The sequence below is a fragment of the Ranitomeya variabilis genome, chromosome 2 (genome assembly GCF_051348905.1).
Source record: "Ranitomeya variabilis isolate aRanVar5 chromosome 2, aRanVar5.hap1, whole genome shotgun sequence".
Classification (NCBI taxonomy): domain Eukaryota; kingdom Metazoa; phylum Chordata; class Amphibia; order Anura; family Dendrobatidae; genus Ranitomeya; species Ranitomeya variabilis.
The window spans coordinates 540,273,299-540,293,666 of record NC_135233.1 but is presented as its reverse complement, the minus strand read 5'-3'; the positions used below and the strand labels follow the sequence as shown (position 1 = coordinate 540,293,666).

Genomic DNA, 20,368 nt, shown 5'->3' with positions numbered 1-20,368 from the left:
GGTTAAACTCCGTCACTTAGAGGTTAGGGATGTGGCTGGGCGGTTCGCCCGGGCTCCTCCCTTCCTCTGGTGCGGCTGCGTGTGAGCCCTGACATTGCTGGGAGTGTTCTGATCTGATGCGGCTGGCGCATGCGCTGTGGGGCCCTTCGGTGCGGCGGTCATGTGACCTCTTGCACGTGATGTGCCCTCACGCTGTCTCTGGCGGCTTCCGATCGGCGGATTTTAAGGTAGATATGAAAAGGTTTTTTATGATGTGAGGGCATTTATAACTCATAGGTGGTGCACTGACAAGATGATCAGATGTGATCGAAGGCTGCACACCGCAGAGATGAGACTGAAACACTCGGTGGACGGTTACTATGACAACCGGAACAGCAAGACTGTGATTGGCCTACGGCTTGAACAGCGGATTAGTCCCTATTAAATATTGAGAATTCTTTGCACCATATGATATGTTATTAATGTGTGTTTCACACTGTGGTTTTATATTTGGGTTTCACATATGTTTTTTGTACTTATTTATATAAATGTATTAGGGCCGCTCTCTGTTAGTGATTGGTGCTGGTGTTGGCTCCACACTATTTAAGGTGGTCAGGTGAGGTATAATGTATACTTGATAAAGGCCAATATGGCCGAAACGTTGTATGTTTCTATGGCAGAATAAAGACTCTTTTTGACAAACTTTTCACCTGGAACGGATGCTGCTTCCTTTTCTACAGTTGTGAGTATCGTTCAAATTGGATCCTTGAACTTTGGAGCGTGCATCCCAGCATTCTGGTGCTGTTGGTTGTGTCTTGTTTAAAGAAGGAATTGCGTGAAGATTTGGCAGTATGGGCACATTTTTGGGAGAATTACAACGGAAAGTCTATCTGGATAAAACCGGTTGTGAATTCAGATGATTTGGGTTTCATCATTGCCGTGGTGGATGATCGTGGTTTTGTTTTTTCAAGGCAGTTGGTTGTTGGCTGAATGGCCTGGTTTCTGGCGGGAGCAAGGTTGGCTACAAAATAGGGTTCTTCCTCATTTGTTCCCTATCGTTGTTGCGTTGTCGTTATGGGGTAACAGTGTGCGAGACAAGAAGATTCGTTTTCTATGTGGGTCTGATGCGGTTGCCGTGGCGATAAATTCACTGTCGGCTGATTCACCGGCGGTAGTAAAAATTTTGCAGCGTTTGGTGTTTTTGGGCTTATCTTTGAATTTGTGGATTGTGGCGGAGGTCAGGTCGATGGCTTCTAACCCTGTCTCTGTTGCACTTTCTCACTTGCAGGGAGATCGTTTTCGAGAATTGGTACCTCAGGCGGAGTCAACAAGCCGGGAGTGCCCAGCGGAGTTATGTGTCACGGGGAGACAAGGAGGGCGAGAGCTAATAACCCGGGCCCCTGCAATTTCCCTCAGACTAGGGAAACCCTGTCTGACCCTCTACCTGAAGTTTACACTGAAGGTGTGCATGTCCAGGCCTCCACCCTCACCCTGACTCCTGATTCAGCCCTAGACTGAACACCACCGCCCACCACCCAGTGAATGCAATAGACCAATACCCACAATTATAACAAACAATGATAAAGGAAAATATACACCACGCCGCAGTCAATTAGGAATACACTATAAATGTGCAGGGCAAAATAAATACAAATATAGGAAGGAGTAAATAAGACAAAGGAAAATACACCACCAGCAACGATTCTCCAACAACCAGCTCTCCACTCCGGACCGAGATAACTAAGGATAAGACAGAAGCTATAATCGGCGACGCCCAAAGATCAGGAGAACCATTTAAAGGAAATGGGCATGGCCCAGCTTCCAATCCGAGGATCAGATAAATTAACCCCGGAGCAACCAGACGAAAACTAGCCGACCCCAATGAGCAAACAGTGGTCAAACGCGGAATTACCGCTGTCTGTCAGACGACCTGGTCTGAACAGTGTCCGACATGACATTATGGAAGCTTCCTGACGGGCAGTAGATGATCTGTTTCAGAATTCTTTATTGGCTAGGTCTTGGAGTCAGTATCAGCAGGCACGGGGTATTTGGGAAGAGTGGGCTGTTTCTTTAGAGGCGGGACTACAGGATGAGAGCAGATTATTGTTGTTGATCGGGCATTTTAAAGAGTCGGGTTGGTCCGTGTCTAGACTGAACAAGTTGTTGGTGGGCATTGCATTTGGTTTCAAGGCTCGGGGCCTTAAGGCCGTCACAAAGTCTTTTTTGGTAGTTCAGACGTTAAAGGGATGGAGAAAAGGTTCGGCGGTGAGCGATAAAAGATGCCCGGTATCATACGAGGTATTGTTAATTTTGGGCAATCAGTTAGCTTCGGTCTGTTCATCGCAATGGGAAATAATTCTTTTTAAGGCGGCCTTCGCATTAGCATTCTTTGGAGCCTTTCGGTTAGGGGAGTTGGTCAGCCCCTCTAAAAGAACCAAAGGGGGTTTGAGGGAAGACGTGGACGTGTATAATGATAGGGTAGTTATTCGGCTTCGATTTTCTAAGACAGACAGTCAAGGTAAAGGCTGTAAAGTGGTGTTATTTACGGTGGCCGGTTCCCCGTTATGCCCGCTCCTGTATGTCAATGCTTTCATGGGGATGGGCGGAGGATTGTCCAACCCCCTTTTGGTCCATGAGGACTGTTCCTTTTTATCTCGATTTCAGTTCATAGCGGTTTTTAAGAAATGTTTGATCGCAGGGGGAATTTCACTGGGGGATTACAGTGGGCACTCATTTAGGATCGGCGCAGCGATGGAAGCTGCCAGGAGGGGCCTGGGCGAGGAGGTGGTAAAAAAGATCGGTCGGTGGGAGTCGAGGATATTCATTTCCTATATCCGCCCGAACTTGGTCTAATGGTTTAATAGTTGAGTTGTTTTTTTCTTATTGTTGTGTTATCTATTTCAGGCTGCGAGCACCGGCTGGTGTGGATCATGGGCCACTATTTAGTTTTTTGGGCGGCTTTGCGGGCCGCAATTCGGCCGGACGGGAGGCAACTGGGGTTCTCAAGAGAGACAGCGATTGGATCGGGAAACGCGGAATGATATGGAGCCAGCTTTTGCCGTTCCACCAGTTTGTTCGTTTGGATGGAGCTCCAGCTGTGGTAGTAATTCATTTGGGCGGCAATGACTTGGGCAAAAGGCCCTGTAGGGAATTGATAAAGGACATAAAGTTCAACATTTTTAGACTTTGGGCGGTGTTTCCGAAGTTGTTAGTTGTCTGGTCGGATATTATCCCGAGGAAGGTGTGGCGAGGTGCTCGCTCAATCGAGGGGATAAATAAGGCCAGAATAAAAGTAAATAGGGCGTTATCTCAGTTCATAGCACGGAATGGGGCATTGGTAGTGCATCATTTAAATTTGGAATCCGGAAAGGGCGAATATTGGAGGGCAGATGGCGTGCATTTAAATGCAATCGGGGTTGACATGTGGTGTCTCGCTGTTCAGAAAGGAATTGAGACGGGTTTGAAGGTTTGGAGGGACACAAATGTTTGAGGTGTCACAACATTTATGTTGGTGGCTGGGGAGGGAGGTCCTCGAAATTGGTGGAAAGAGGGGAATGACGGATTCTAAGGGGTGGGACCTCTAGTGGTCCTGGACTCCCCCGGAGTGGATTGTGAGTGGATGTGGTAGATCAGCCCGTGGAGGGGCTGATTAAAGGATTTGGTAATCGGTTGGTTTGGCCGGGTTGGTCATTATCTTCCTCCGAGCTGGTGCTTAGCGGCTGGAGGCAAGAATAAGGGTACCGTCTCACAGTGGCATTTTGGTCGCTACGACGGCACAATCTGTGACGTTCCAGCGATATATACATACGATCTCGCTGTGTCTGACACGCTACTGCGATCAGGGACCCCGCTGAGAATCGTACGTCGTAGCAGATCGTTTGAAACTTTCTTTCATCGCTGGATCACCCGCTGTCATCGCTGGATCGGAGTGTGTGACACCGATCCAGCGATGTGTTTGCTTGCAACCAGGGTAAATATCGGGTTACTAAGCGCAGGGCCGCGCTTAGTAACCCGATGTTTACCCTGGTTACCATTGTAAATGTAAAAAAAAAAAAAACACTACATACTTACATTCCGGTGCCTGTCACGTCCCCCGCCGGCGGCTTCCTGCACTGACTGTGAGCGCCGGCCGTAAAGTAAAAGCAGAGCACAGCGGTGACGTCACAGCTGTGCTGTGCTTTACGGCTGGCACTGACACAGTCAGTGCGGGAAGCAGACGGCGAGGGACCTGACGGACATCGGAATGTAAGTATGTAGTGTTTTTTTTTTTTACATTTACAATGGTAACCAGGGTAAACATCGGGTTACTAAGCGCGGCCCTGCGCTTAGTAACCCGATGTTTACCCTGGTTACCCGGGGACTTCGGCATCGTTGGTCGCTGGAGAGCTGTCTGTGTGACAGCTCTCCAGCGACCACACAACGACTTACCAACGATCACGGCCAGGTCGTATCGCTGGTCGTGATCGTTGGTAAATCGTTTAGTGTAACGGTACCCTAAGCCTGGAGGCCAAGGTACACAATTTGAATTTCTGCAAGGTTATTTTTGAGGCTTCGAGGACCACCACTCCCTGGGGGGATATTGTTTACATGTTGTGTTTATGTTTAATAATAGGCTGCTGTGGCCATTTAATCCAAATCTGGTGTAATGTCGTTATTCAGGAGGGGATCTTACGATAAGGCAGTTTACGAGAGATCCGATGCAGTAAGTAATTAAGGTTAGGCATTTAAGTTAGTAAAGGCGGTCATGAGTCACGTGTACCCCTTACGTCATGTGTGTGAGTCAGTGCTGCTGACTTATTATACTGTTATTTTACATATACCCGGACCTGTCCACAGGTTTTGTCTGCCTCAGATTTATGTTATTACTAGCTGAAGAGCCCGGAGTTGCCTGGGCATAGTAAATATCTGTGGTTAGTTATAGCACCTCACTTCTCTTATTTTCCCATCACGCCTCTCATTTTCCCCCTCACATCTTTCATTTTCCCCCTCACATCTCTCATTTTCTCCCTCACACCTCTCATTTTCCCCCTCACTCCTTTTATTTTCCCCCTCACTCCTCTCATTCCCCCCTAACACTTGTCATTTCGACCTCACATCTGTCATTTTCCGATCACTCCACTATTTTCCCTCACTCCTCTCATTTTGCACTCACACCTTTTCATTTTCACCTCACACCTCTCATTTTCACCTCAGTATATACATGTTTGTCATCTCCCTTATATATAGTATACACCTGTATGTCATCTCCTGTACATAGTATGTACCTGTATGTCATCTCCCCTGTATATAGTATATACCTGCTGTGTGTCATCTCCCCTGTATATAGTATATACCTGTATGTCATCTCCTCCTATATATAGTATATACCTGTATGTCATCTCCTCCTGTATATAGTATATACCTGTGTGTCATCTCACCTATATATAGTATATATCTGTGTGTCATCTCCTCCTGTATATAGTATATACCTGTATGTCATCTCCTCCTATACATAGCATATACCTGTATGTCATCTCCTCCTGTATATACTATATACCTGTAGGTAATCTGCTCCTGTATATAGTATATACCTGTGTGTCATCTCCTCCTGTATATAGTATATACCTGTATGTCATCTCTTCCTGTATGTAGTATGTACCTGTATGTCATCTCCTCCTCTATATAGTATATACATGTGTGTCATCTCTCCTGTATATAGTATATATCTGTGTGTCATCTCCTCCTGTATATAGTATATACCTGTGTGTCATCTCCCCTGTAAATAGTATATATCTGTATGTCATCTCCTCCTGTATTAGACCTCGTTCACACGTTATTTGCTCTGTATTTTTACCTCAGTATTTGTAAGCTAAATTGGCAGCCTGATAAATCCCCAGCCAACAGTAAGCCCACACCCTGGCAGTATATATTAGCTCACACAAACACATAATAGACAGGTCATGTGACTGACAGCTGCCGGATTCCTATATGGTACATTTGTTGCTCTTGTAGTTTGTCTGCTTATTAATCAGATTTTTATTTTTGAAGGATAATACCAGACTTGTGTGTGTTTTAGGGCGAGTTTCGTGTGTCAAGTTGTGTGTGTTGAGTTGCGTGTGGCGACATGCATGTAGCGACTTTTGTGAGAAGAGTTTTGTGTGGCGACATGCGTGTAGCAACTTTTTGTGTGTCGAGTTGCATGTGACAGGTTAGTGTAGCAAGTTGTGTGCAGCAAGTTTTGCGCATGGCGAGTTTTGCGCGTGGCGAGTTTTATGTGTGGTGCCTTTTGAGTATGTGCAAGTTTTGTGTGAGGCAACTTTTGCATGTGTTGCAACTTTTGTGCATGTGGCAATTTTTCCGCGTGTGCAAGTTTTGCGTGTGGCGAGTTTTCCATGAGGTGAGTTTTGCACATGTGGAGAGTTTTGCTCGTGGCGAGTTTTGAGCGGCGACTTTTGTGCTTCGACTTTTATGTGGCGAGGTTGGTGTATGAGTGGTGAAATGTGCGCTGAGGGTGGTATATGTGTTCGAGCACGTGGTAGTGTGTGGCGCATTTTGTGTGTGTGTTCATATCCCCGTGGTGGTGTGGTGATTATCCCATGTCGGGGCCCCACCTTAGCAACTGTACAGTATATACTCTTTGGCGCCATCGCTCTCATTCTTTGAGTCCCCCTTGTTCACATCTGGCAGCTGTTAATTTGCCTCCAACACTTTTCCTTTCATTTTTTCCCCATTATGTAGATAGGGGCAAAATTGTTTGGTGAATTGGAAAGTGCGGGGTTAAAATTTCACCTCACAACATAGCTTTGACGCTCTCGGGGTCCAGACGTGTGACTGTGCAAAATTTTGTGCCTGTAGCTGCGACGGTTCAGATGCCAATCCCGGACATACACACATACACACATTCAGCTTTATATACAGGTCCTTCTCAAAAAATTAGCATATAGTGTTAAATTTCATTATTTACCATAATGTAATGATTACAATTAAACTTTCATATATTATAGATTCATTATCCACCAACTGAAATTTGTCAGGTCTTTTATTGTTTTAATACTGATGATTTTGGCATACAACTCCTGATAACCCAAAAAACCTGTCTCAATAAATTAGCATATCAAGAAAAGGTTCTCTAAATGACCTATTACCCTAATCTTCTGAATCAACTAATTAACTCTAAACACATGCAAAAGATACCTGAGGCTTTTAAAAACTCCCTGCCTGGTTCATTACTCAAAACCCCCATCATGGGTAAGACTAGCGACCTGACAGATGTCAAGAAGGCCATCATTGACACCCTCAAGCAAGAGGGTAAGACCCAGAAAGAAATTTCTCAACAAATAGGCTGTTCCCAGAGTGCTGTATCAAGGCACCTCAATGGTAAGTCTGTTGGAAGGAAACAATGTGGCAGAAAACGCTGTACAACGAGAAGAGGTGACCGGACCCTGAGGAAGATTGTGGAGAAGGACCGATTCCAGACCTTGGGGAACCTGAGGAAGCAGTGGACTGAGTCTGGTGTGGAAACATCCAGAGTCACCGTGCACAGGCGTGTGCAGGAAATGGGCTACAGGTGCCGCATTCCCCAGGTAAAGCCACTTTTGAACCATAAACAGCGGCAGAAGCGCCTGACCTGGGCTACAGAGAAGCAGCACTGGACTGTTGCTAAGTGGTCCCAAGTACTTTTTTCTGATGAAAGCAAATTTTGCATGTCATTCGGAAATCAAGGTGCCAGAGTCTGGAGGAAGACTGGGGAGAAGGAAATGCCAAAATGCCTGAAGTCCAGTGTCAAGTACCCACAGTCAGTGATGGTGTGGGGTGCCATGTCAGCTGCTGGTGTTGGTCCACTGTGTTTCATCAAGGGCAGGGTCAATGCAGCTAGCTATCAGGAGATTTTGGAGCACTTCATGCTTCCATCGGCTGAAATGCTTTATGGAGATGAAGATTTCATTTTTCAGCACGACCTGGCACCTGCTCACAGTGCCAAAACCACTGGTAAATGGTTTACTGACCATGGTATTACTGTGCTCAATTGGCCTGCCAACTCTCCTGACCTGAACCCCATAGAGAATCTGTGGGATATTGTGAAGAGAAAGTTGAGAGACGCAAGACCCAACACTCTGGATGAGCTTAAGGCCGCTATTGAAGCATCCTGGGCCTCCATAACATCTCAGCAGTGTCACAGGCTGATTGCCTCCATGCCACGCCGCATTGAAGCAGTCATTTCTGCCAAAGGATTCCCGACCAAGTATTGAGTGCATAACTGAACATTATTATTTGATGGTTTTTTTGTTTGTTATTAAAAAACACTTTTATTTGATTGGACGGGTGAAATATGCTAATTTATTGAGACAGGTTTTTTGGGTTATCAGGAGTTGTATGCCAAAATCATCAGTATTAAAACAATAAAAGACCTGACAAATTTCAGTTGGTGGATAATGAATCTATAATATATGAAAGTTTAATTGTAATCATTACATTATGGTAAATAATGAAATTTAACACTATATGCTAATGTTTTGAGAAGGACCTGTATTAGATTACTGTAGAGCAGAAGGAACTACAGGAATTAATGAGGTAGAAATCCTCCTGTTATTAACCTAAGACCTCAGTGCTTCTGCTCATTCTGCAGCTGTCTGACAGCCACCACCGTCCAGTGTGGGTAACTGCACTCACTACACCGAGCAGCCAATCACAGTAATGTATGAGCTCATGTGGCAGGAGCCCAGTCACAACAGAGCACTGCCAATCATTCCCCACTTGTACACACTGCTCTGTCTCCTCCACTCCTTCCAGCCCTCAGTCAGGCAGGGAAAAATTATGGTTCAGCTCCCAGTGGTGAGCCGGCTCTTCGTCTCAGATCTTTCACCAATCACCACCCATCATTAGGGCGGGGTGCGTCTGCTCTGCTGTCTGGAGGAAGTGAGGCGATGACTCTGGAATGCATGTGTAGCTCAGCCGTGCGGACATATTAACAGGAGAAGTAATTTTGCTCTTCAGGTCGTGGTGCAGGCAATGCCGCACTTTACTGTGGTGCCGGTGACCGAGCGGCAGAAGGACGAGTATTGTTCCGTGGAAGGAATTAACTACGTCGATTATCACAACTCCGAGCAGAACTCTCAAGATTGTTATGACACAGTTAGTTCAGATGGTGAGTCCATGGCGGAGGGAACGCTACAGGGCTGGTAAATGATAACGTGTCAGCCGTGGGGTTGTCATGTAAAAGCTCAGGGCTGGGTGTCAGGTTATTCGGCTGGTTCTTTTATCGGTGTGGGTCACGGTGCCTTCAGAGGAAAGGCTGTACTCCATGTATTCCACTCTCCAGCACTTGTGTGTGATGTGAGCTGCTCAGCTCTCCATGTACTCCACTCTCTAGCACATGTGTGTGTGATGTGAACGGCTGTGCTCTCCCTGTACTCCACTCTCCAGCACGTGTGTGTGATGTGAGCGGCTGAGCCAGGGGTGTAACTACAGCAGGTGCAGGGGTTGAAATTGCACCCGGGCCCTGGAGCCTAGGGGGCCCTAAAATTTTCTTGGGCCTATATAAAACTGTTGCTATTAAATATTTAAAATATTTGGAGGCCCCGTTGAAGCTTTCGCATCGGGGCCCAGGCGTTAAAAGTTACGCCACTGGTTGTCACTTTTGTATTGTCCTATGACATCAAGCCCCGAGGTTAGTAATCGAGAAGCGTCAATAAGACGCCCCTATTACTAACCCCATAGTCACATTGTATGAAAACACAGACACCAAGAATAAAGTCCTTTAACCCCTTTACCCCCAAGGGTGGTTTGCATGTTAACCCCTTCATGACTTTGGGATTTTCCGTTTTTCCGTGTTCGTTTTTTGCTCCCCTCCTTCCCAGAGCCATATCGTTTTTTATTTTTCCATCAATATGGCCATGTGAGGGCTTATTTTTTGCGGGACGAGTTGTACTTTTGAACTACATCATTGGTTTTACCACGTCGCGTACTAGAAAACGGTAAAAAAATTCCAAGTTCTGTGAAATTGCAAAAAAAGTGCAAGCCCACACTTGTTTTTTGTTTGGCTTTTTTGCTAGGTTCACTAAATGCTAAAACTGACCTGATAATATGATTCTCCAGGTCATAACGAATTCATTGACACCAAACATGTCTAGGTTCTCTTTTATCTAAGTGGTGAAAAAAAAATTCCAAACTTTGCTAAAAAAAAAAAAAATTGCGCCATTTTCCGATACCCGTAGCGTCTCCATTTTTCATGATCTGGTGTCAGTTGAGGGCTTATTTTTTGCGATCCAAGCTGGCATTTTTATTGATACCACTTTTGTGCAGATACGTTCTTTTGATTGCCCGTTTTTGCATTTTAACCCCTTTCTGACATCTGACGTACTATCCCGTCGAGGTGGGGTGGGCCCGTATGACCACCGACGGGATAGTACGTCATCACAGATCAGCGGCGCTCACGGCGGGAGCGTGGCCGATCGCGGCCGGGTGTCAGCTGCATATCGCAGCTGACATCCGGCACTATGTGCCAGGAGCGGTCACGGACCGCCCCCGGCACATTAACTCTCGGCACACCACGATCAAACATGATCGCGGTGTACCGGCGGTTTAGGGAAGCATCGCGCAGGGAGGGGGCTCCCTGCGGGCTTCCCTGAGACCCCCGGAGCAACGCGATGTGATCGCGTTGCTCCGAGGGTCTCCTACCTCCCTCCTCGCCGCAGGTCCCGGATCCAAGATGGCCGCGGCATCCGGGTCCTGCAGGGAGGGAGGTGGCTTACAGAGTGTCTGCTCAGAGCAGACACTTGGTAAGCCTGCAGCCCTGCACAGCAGATCGCAGATCTGGCAGAGTGCTGTGCACACTGCCAGATCAATGATCTGTGATGTCCCCCCCTGGGACAAAGTAAAAAAGTAAAAAAAAATTACCCACATGTGTGTAAAAAAAAAAAAAAAAAAAAAAAAAAAAAAAAAATATTATTCCCATAAATACATTTCTTTAGCTAAATAAAATTAAAAAAACAATAAAAGTACACATATTTAGTATCGCCGTGTCCGTAACGACCCAACCTATAAAACTGCCCCACTAGTTAACCCCTTCAGTAAACACCGTAAGAAAAAAAAAAAAAACGAGGCAAAAAACAACGCTTTATTATCATACCGCCGAACAAAAAGTGGAATAACACGCGATCAAAAAGACTGATATAAATAACCATGGTACCGCTGAAAACGTCATCTTGTCCCGCAAAAAACGAGCCGCCATACGGCATCATCAGCAAAAAAATAAAAAAGTTAGTCCTGAGAATAAAGCGATACCAAAATAATTATTTTTTCTATAAAATAGTTTTTATCGTATAAAAGCGCCAAAACATAAAAAAAATGATATAAATGAGATATCGCTGTAATCGTACTGACCCGACGAATAAAACTGCTTTATCAATTTTACCAAACGCGGAACGGTATAAACGCCTCCCCCAAAAGAAATTCATGAATAGCTGGTTTTTGATCACTCTGCCTCACAAAAATCGGAATAAAAAGCGATCAAAAAATGTCACGTGTCCGAAAATGTTACCAATAAAAATGTCAACTCGTCCCACAAAAAACAAGATCTCACATGACTCTGTGGACTCAAATATGGAAAAACTACAGCTCTCAAAATGTGGTAACGCAAAAAATATTTTTTGCAATGAAAAGCGTCTTTCAGTGTGTGACGGCTGCCAATCATAAAAATCCGCTAAAAAACCCGCTATAAAAGTAAATCAAACCCCCCTTCATCACCCCCTTAGTTAGGGAAAAATTAAAAAATGTATTTATTTCCATTTTCCCATTAGGGCTAGGGTTGGGGCTAGGGTTGGGGCTAGGGTTAGGGCTAGGGTCATTGCTCGGGTAAGGGCTAGGGTTGGGGCTACAGTTAGGGTTGGGGCTAAAGATAGGGTTAGGGTTTGGATTACATTTACGGTTGGGAATAGGGTTGGGTGTGTCTGGGTTAGAGGAGTGGTTAGGGTTACTGTTGGGATTAGGGTAAGGGCTGTGTTTGGATTAGGGTTTCAGTTATAATTGGGGGGTTTCCACTGTTTAGGCACATCAGGGGCTCTCCAAACGGGACATGGCATCCGATCTGAATTCCAGCCAATTCTGCGTTGAAAAAGGAAAACAGTGCTCCTTCCCTTCAGAGCTCTCCCGTGTGCCCAAACAGGGGTTTACCCCAACATATGGGGTATCAGCGTACTCAGGACAAATTGGACATCATCTTTTGGGGTCCAATTTATCCTGATACCCTTGTGAAAATACAAAACTGGGGGCTAAAAATCATTTTTGTGAAAAAAAAAAAAAAGAATTTTTATTTTCACGGCTCTGCGTTATAAACTGTAGTGAAACACTTGGGGGTTCAAAGCTCTCAAAACACATCTAGATAAGTTCCTTAGGAGGTCTACTTTCCAAAATGGTGTCACTTGTGGGGGTTTTTAATGTTTAGGCACATCAGGGGCTCTCCAAACGCAACATGGCATCCCATCTTAATTCCAGTCAATTTTGCATTGAAAAGTGAAATAGCGCTCCTTCCCTTCCGAGCTCTGCTATGCGCCCAAACAGTGGTTTACCCCCACATATGGGGTATCGTCGTACTCAGGACAAATTGCACAACAACTTTTGTGGTCTAATTTTGTCTCTTACCCTTGGGGAAATAAAAAAATGGGGGCGAAAAGATCATTTTTGTGAAAAAATATGATTTTTTATTTTTACGGCTCTGCATTATAAACTTCTGTGAAGCACTTGTTGGGTCAAAGTGCTCACCACACATCTAGATAAGATCCTTAGGGGGTCTACTTTCCAAAATGGTGTCACTTGTGGGGGGTTTCAATGTTTAGGCACATCAGGGGCTCTCCAAATGCAACATGGCGTCCCATCTCAATTCCAGTCAATTTTGCATTGAAAAGTCAAATGGCGCTCCTTTCCTTCCGAGCTCTGCCATGCGCCCAAACAGTGGTTTACCCCCACATATGGGGTATCAGCGTACTCAGGACAAATTGTACAACAAATTTATGGGGTCTATTTTCTCCTGTTACCCTTGGTAAAATAAAACAAATTGGAGCTGAAATAAATTTTGTGTGAAAAAAAGTTAAATGTTTATTTTTATTTAAACATTCCAAAAATTCCTGTGAAACACCTGAAGGGTTAATAAACTTTTTGAAAGTGGTTTTGAGTACCTTGAGGGGTGCAGTTTTTAGAATGCTGTCAGACTTGGGTATTTTCTATCATATAGACCCCTCAAAATTACTTCAAATGAGATGTGGTCCCTAAAAAAAAAATGGTGTTGTAAAAATGAGAAATTGCTGGTCAACTTTTAACCCTTATAACTCCGTCACAAAAAAAAATTTTGGTTCCAAAATTATGCTGATGTAAAGTAGACAGGTGGGAAATGTTACTTATTAAGTATTTTGCGTGACATATGTCTGTGATTTAAGGGCATAAAAATTCAAAGTTGGAAAATTGCGAAATTTTCAAAATTTTCGCCAAATATTCGTTTTTTTCACAAATAAATGCAAGTTATATCGAAGAAATTTTACCACTATCATGAAGTACAATATGTCACAAGAAAACAATGTCTGAATCGCCAAGATCCGTTGAAGCGTTCCAGAGTTATAACCTCATAAAGGGACAGTGGTCAGAATTGTAAATATTGGCCCGGTCATTAACGTGCAAACCACCCTTGGGGGTGAAGGGGTTAAACTTTTATAATGTGTTTTTTTTTATTTTTTTCCCTTTTTTTTTTTTTAAACTTTTTAACTTTTGCCATGCTTCAATAGCCTCCATGGGAGGCTAGAAGCTGGCACAACTCGATTGGCTCTGCTACATAGCAGCGATCATCAGTTCGCTGCTATGTAGCTGAATTACAGGCTTGCTATGAGCGCCGACCATAGGGTGGCGCTCACAGCAAACGGCATCAGTAACCATAGAGGTCTCAAGGACCTCTATGGTTACTATGCAGAAGCATCGCTGACCACCGATCATGTGACGGGGGTCGGCGATGCGCTCATTTACGGCCCGATGGCCGGAAGCACGGGTTAAATGCCGCTGTCTGCGTTTGACAGCGGCATTTACCTAGTTAAAATTGAAGGGTGAATCGCGATTTCACCCACCGCTATTGCGTCAAAGCGGGGGCGTACTATCCCGTCCGAGGTCAGAAAGGGGTTAATGACCGGGCCAATGTTTACAATTCTGACCACTGTCCCTTTATGAGGTAATAACTCTGGAACGCTTCCATGGATCCCTGTGATCCTGACATTGTTTTCTTGTGACATATTGTACTTCATGGTAGTGGTCAAATTTCTTTGATATGACTTGCGATTATTTGTAAAAAATAAAAAAACAAAAATCTGAAATTTGGCAAAAGTTTTGCAATTTTCCAACTTTGGATTTTCATGCTCTTAAATTACAGAGATATGTCACACAAAATACTTAACACTTTCCACATGTGTACTTTACATCAGCACAATTTTGTAACCAAATTTTTTGTTGTTAGGAAGTTTTATAAGGGTTAAAAGTTGACCAGCGAGATGGAACGCCACAGGGGTGATAAATGATAATGTTTCAGCAGTGGGATTGTCATGTAAAAGCTCAGGACTGGGTGTCAGGTTATTCGGCTGGTTCTTATATCAATGTGGGTGCCTTCAGAGGAAAGGCTGTACTCCATGTATTTCACTCTGCATCACTCCTGTATGATGTGAGCGGCTGAGCTCTCAATGTACTCCACTCTCTAGCAGTCCTGTGTGATGTGAGCGGCTGAGCTCTTCATGTACTACACTCTCCAGCACGCGTGTGTGATGTGAGCTGCTCAGCTCTCCATGTACTCCAATCTCCAGCACTTGTGTGTGATGTGAGCGGTTGAGCTCGCAATGTACTCCAGCTCTCAATGTACTCCACTCTCTAGCACTCCTGTATGATGTGAGCGACTGAGCTCTCCATGTTCTCCACTCTCCAGCATGCGTGTGTGATGTGAGCGGCTCAGCTCTCCATGTACTCTACTCTCCAACACGCTTGTGTGATGTGAGCGGCTCAGCTCTCCATGTACTCCACTCTCCAGCACACGTGTGTGATGTGAGCGGCTGATTTCTCCTGTACTCCACTCTCCAGCATGCTTGTGTGATGTGAGTGGCTCCGCACTCCATGTACTCCACTCACTAGCATTCTTGTGTGTTGTGAGCGGCTCAGGTCTCCATGTACTCCTCACTAGCACGCGTCTGTGATGTGAGCTGCTCAGCTCTCCATGTGCTCCACTCTCCAGCATTCTTGTGTGATGTGAGCAGCTGAGCTCTCCATGTACTCCACTCTCCAGCAAGCATGTGTGATGTGAGCGGCTGAGCTCTCCATGTATGTATTCCACTCTCCACCACTCGTGTGTGATGTGAGCAGCTGAGCTCTCCATGTACTCCACTCTCCAGCACGTGTGTGTGATGTGAGCGGCTGAGTTCTCCATGTACTCCACTCTCCAGCACGTGTGTGTGATGTGAGCGGCTGAGCCAGGGATGTAACTATATCAGGTGCAGGGGTTGCCATCGCACCCGGGCCCTAAAATTCCCTTTGGCCTATATAATAAGACTGTTGCTATTAAATATTTAAAATATTTGGAGGCCCCGTTGGAGCTTTCGCATCGGGGCACAGGAGTTTCAAGTTACTCCATTGGTTGTCACCTTTGTATTGTCCTGTGACGTCAAGCCCCGAGGTTAGTAATCGAGAAGCGTCAATAAGACGCCCCCATTACTAACCCCATAGTCACATTGTATGAAAACACAGACACCAAGAATAAAGTCCTTTAACCCCTTAGTGACAGAGCCAATGTGGTACTTAATGACCAGGCCAATTTTTACAATTCTGACCACTGTCACTTTATGAGGTTATAACTCTGGAACGCTTTAACAGATCCTGCTGATTCTGAGTCTGTTTTTTCGTGACATATTGTACTTCATGCTAGTGGTAACATTTCTTCGATATTACTTGCGATTATTTATAAAAAAAAAACAAACAGAAATATGGCAAAAAAATTTAAAATTTTGCAATTTTCAAACTTTGTATTTTTATGCCCTTAAATCAGAGAGATATGTCACAAAAAATAGTTAATAAATAACATTTCCCACATGTCTACTTTACATCAGCACAATTTTGTAAACAAAATTTTTTTTTGTTAGGGATTTATAAGGGTTAAAATTTGACCAGCAATTTCTCATTTTTACAACACCATTTTTTTTTTTTTAGGGACCATATCACATTTGAAGTCATTTTGAGGGGTCTATATGATAGAAAATACCCAAAAGTGACACCATTCTAAAAACTGCACCCCTCAAGGTGCTCAAAACCACATTCAAGAAGTTTATTAACCATTTACGTGCTTCACAGGAACTGAAACAATGTGGAAGGCAAAAATGAACATTTACCCTTTTTTTGCAAACATTTTGCTTCAGAACCATTTTTTTTTATTTTCACAATTGTAAAAACAGAAATTAAACCATAAATTGTTGTGCAATTTCTCCTGAATACGCCGATACCCCATATGTGGGGGTAAACCACTGTTTGGGCGCACCGCAGAGCTTGGGAGAGAAGGAGCGCCGTTTGACTTTTTCAATGCAGAATTGTCTGGAATTGAGATCGGATGCCATGTCACGTTTGGAGAGCCCCTGATGTGCCTAAACAGTGGAATCCCCCCACAAGTGACACCATTTTGGAAACTAGACCCCTTAAGGAACTTATCTAGATGTGTGGTGAGCACTTTGAGCCACCAAGTGCTTCACAGAAGTTTATAAAGTAGAGCCGTGAAAATAAAAAATCGCATTTGTTTACACAAAAATGATCTTTTCGCCCACAAATTCTTATTTTCACAAGGGTAACAGGAGAAATTAGACCACAAAAGTTATTGTGCAATTTCTCCTGAGTATGTTGATACCCCATATGTGGGGGTAAACCACTGTTTAGGCGCACCGCAGAGCTTGGAAGAGAAGGAGTGCCGTTTGACTTTTTCAATGCAGAATTGGCTGGAATTGAGATTGGACGCCATGTCGCGTTTGGAGAGCCCCTGATGTGCCTAAACAGTGGAATCCCCCCATGAATGACACCATTTTGGAAACTAGACCCCTTAAGGAACTTATCTAGATGTGTGGTGAGCACTTTAAACCCCAAGTGCTTCACAGAAATCTATAAAGTAGAGCATTGAAAATAAAAAAATTCTTTTTTTTTTCCTCAAAAATGATTTTTTAGCCTGCAATTTTTTATTTTCTCAAGGGTAACAGGAGAAATTGGACCCCAAAATGTATTGTGCAATTTATGCTGAGTAGGCTGATAGCCCATGTGTGGGGGGAACCACTGTTTGAGCGCATGACAGAGCTCGGAAGGGAAGGAACGCCATTTTGGAATGCAGACTTTCATAGAATGGTCTGCGGGCATTATGTTGCGTTTGCAGAGACCCTGATGTACCTAAACAGTAGAAACCCCCCACAAGTGACCCCATTTTGGAACCTAGACCCCCCAAGGAACTTATCTAGATGTGTGGTGAGAACTTTGAATGCCCAAGTGCTTCACAGACGTTTATAATGCAGAGTTGTGAAAATAAAAAATAATTTTTTTTTCCCCAAAAAAGATTTTTTTTGGCCCCCAATTTTTTATTTTCTCAAGGGTAACAGGAGAAATTGGACCCCAAAAGTTGTTGTCCAATTTATCCCGAGTACGCTGATGCTCCATATGTGGGGGTAAACCACTGTTTGGATGCACGGCAGAGCTCGGAAGGGAGGGAGCACCATTTGACTTTTTGAGCGCAAAATTGGCTGGAATCAATGGTGGTGCCATGTCGCGTTTGGAGACCCCCCTGATGTACCTAAACAGTGGAAACCCCCCAATTATAACTCCAACCCTAACCCCAACACACCCCTAAGGCTTCTTTCACACTTCAGTTGTTTGGCATCAGTCAGCTCCGACATAGTGACGGACCCGTCACAATTGTTGAGAAAACGGTTCTAACGGATCCGTTTTTTTGACGGATCCGTTACTTGGGGGTTGTCTGGGAAAAGTATCTACTTTTTGGAGCATGCGCAATTGAAAAAGCGGATTGACGGTAACGACGGATCCGTCGCCCATAGGCGGCCATTCTATGGAATGACGGACGCGACAGATCCGTTGCGAACTGCCATTTCGGCGCAGACAAAAAGCGTTACAATGGCCGTCAATGTCTAGATGACGTCCACCAAATCTCTACAGATCCGTTGCATGGCGGATGGAACGGCCAAAGATCTCCCAGGTGCCATTCTTTTGCCGGAAGAAGATGGCGGTGCCCATCGGGAGCCACGAGGAGCACCGGGGGAGACAGGTGAGTATCGGGGGGCCATCAGGGGCGATCGGGGTCCCCATTTCTCTGTCCTCTGATGTGCGATCACATCGGAGGACACAGAAATTAAATGGGAAATCGCGTTTTTTTTGCGACCGCCGGTAAACGGTTAATTACCAGCGATCGCAACTCGGGGTCTGTAAAAAAAACCCCGAATCATGTTCTCTGGGGTCTCGGCTACCCCCGGTAACCGAGACCCCAGAGAAAATCCGACTCTTGGGGGCGCTATTCACTTTTTCCACAGCGCCGTTAAAAGGCTTATCGGCTGTCGTTAAGGGGTTAATCCCTTTACCCCCAAGGGTGGTTTTCATGTTAATGACCTGGCCAATGTTTACAATTCTGACCACTGTCCCTTTATGAGGTAATAACTCTGGAACGCTTCAATGGATCCCTGTGATACTGACATTGTTTTCTTGTGACATATTGTACTTCATGGTAGTGGTAAAATTTCTTTGATATGACTAGCGATTATTTGTGGAAAAAAAAAGACGGAAATTTGGCAAAAATTTTGCAGTTTTCCAACTTTGGATTTTCATGCCCTTAAATTACAGAGATATGTCACACAAAATACTTAATAACATTTCCCACACGTCTACTTTACATCAGCACAATTTTGGAACCCAATTTTTTGTTGTTGTTAGGAAGTTTTATAAGGGTTAAAAGTTGACCAGCGACTTCTCATTTTTACAACATCTATTTTTTTTTTTTTTAGGGACCACGTCACTTTGAGGGGGTATATATGTTAGAAAATACCCAAATGTGACACCATTCTAAAAAGTGCACACCACAATGTGCTCAAAACCACATTCAAAAAGTTTTTTAACCCTTCAGTGCTTCACAGGAATTTATAGAATGTTTAAGAAAATAAAATGAACATTTTAACTTTTTTTTCATAAAAAATTAAATTCAGACCAAAATTTTTGTATTTTACCAAGGGTAAAAGGAGAAATTAGACCCCAAAAGTTGTTGTGCAATTTGTCCTGAGTACGCTGATACCCAATATGTGCAGGTAATCTACTGTTTCTGCGCATGGCAGAGCTCAAAGGGGAAGGAGCGCCATTTGACTTTTCAATGCAAAATTGGCTGGAATTGAGACTCTATATTTGGGTAGGAAAAAGTTTCAACCCCAATATTTGGCATTTTTTTTCTCCTGAGTAAACCGATATCCCATATGTGTTGGAAAACTACTGTTTGGGTGCACAGCAGAGCTTGGGAAAAAAAGGAGCACCATTCAACTCTTGGAGCGAAAAATTGTCTGGAATAGATAGCGGAGGGCATATCGCGTTTTAAGAGCTCCTGATGTGCCTAAGCAGTGGACCCCCCCCCCCCAAAAAAAAAAAAAAAAAAGTGACTCCATTTTGGAAACTAGACCCCCTAAGGAACTTATCTAGATGTGTGGTGAGCACTTTGAACCCCCAAGTGCTTAACAAAAGTTTATAACGTGGAGCCATAAAAATAAAAAATCATCGTTTTTACACAGTGATCTTTTAGCCCACAATTTTTTTTTTTTTTTTTTCCAAGGGTAACAGGAGAAATTGGATCCCAAAAGTTGTGCAATTTGTCCTGAGTATGTTGATACCCCATATGTGGGGATAAACCACTGTTTGGGCACATGGCAGAACTCAGAAGTGAAGGAGTGCCAGATTTTACTGTTATGGTTTGCAGGTTCCATGACCCACTGGGAGAGCCCATCAGGTGCCTAGAAAGCAGAACTCCCCCATAAGTGACCCCATTTTACAAACTACACCTCTCAATGAATTCATGTAGCGGTACAGTGATCATATTGACACCGTGGGTGTGTCACAGTATTTTATACCATTGGGCAGTGAGGGCAAAATAACTACATTTTTACCACCAAAATTTTGTTTTAGCCAAAGATTTTACATTTTCACACAAGAAGTTGGTAAAAATGGCAGCAAAATTTGTCCCACAATTTCTACAGAACGTGGCAATACCCCCATATGTGGCTGTACAGTGCTACTTAGCCATGCGGACAGACTCTGGAGAAATGGAGCGCTATTTGCGTATTCAAGTGAATGGGTCTGCGTACGTCAGTGTGTTTCCACGGTCCATGTG

At 44.3% G+C, this 20,368-nt stretch overlaps 1 protein-coding gene across 2 annotated transcripts in view; it reads left to right on the top strand.

Annotated features, from left to right (window-relative positions):
- Positions 1-8,753: 8,753 nt before the first annotated feature.
- SLC12A4 (solute carrier family 12 member 4) overlaps positions 8,754-20,368 on the top strand; it is a 474,963-nt gene continuing 463,348 nt past the window's right edge. The window contains exons 1-2 of one of the 2 annotated variants that reach the window (XM_077288127.1): positions 8,754-8,847; positions 8,953-9,103. In XM_077288127.1, coding sequence (XP_077144242.1) covers positions 8,968-9,103 — 136 coding nt within the window. In that variant the 5' untranslated portion in view covers positions 8,754-8,847; positions 8,953-8,967. Of the gene's footprint in view, positions 8,875-8,952; positions 9,104-20,368 lie in introns of both variants that reach the window. The other variant, XM_077288128.1, reaches the window with a different exon arrangement.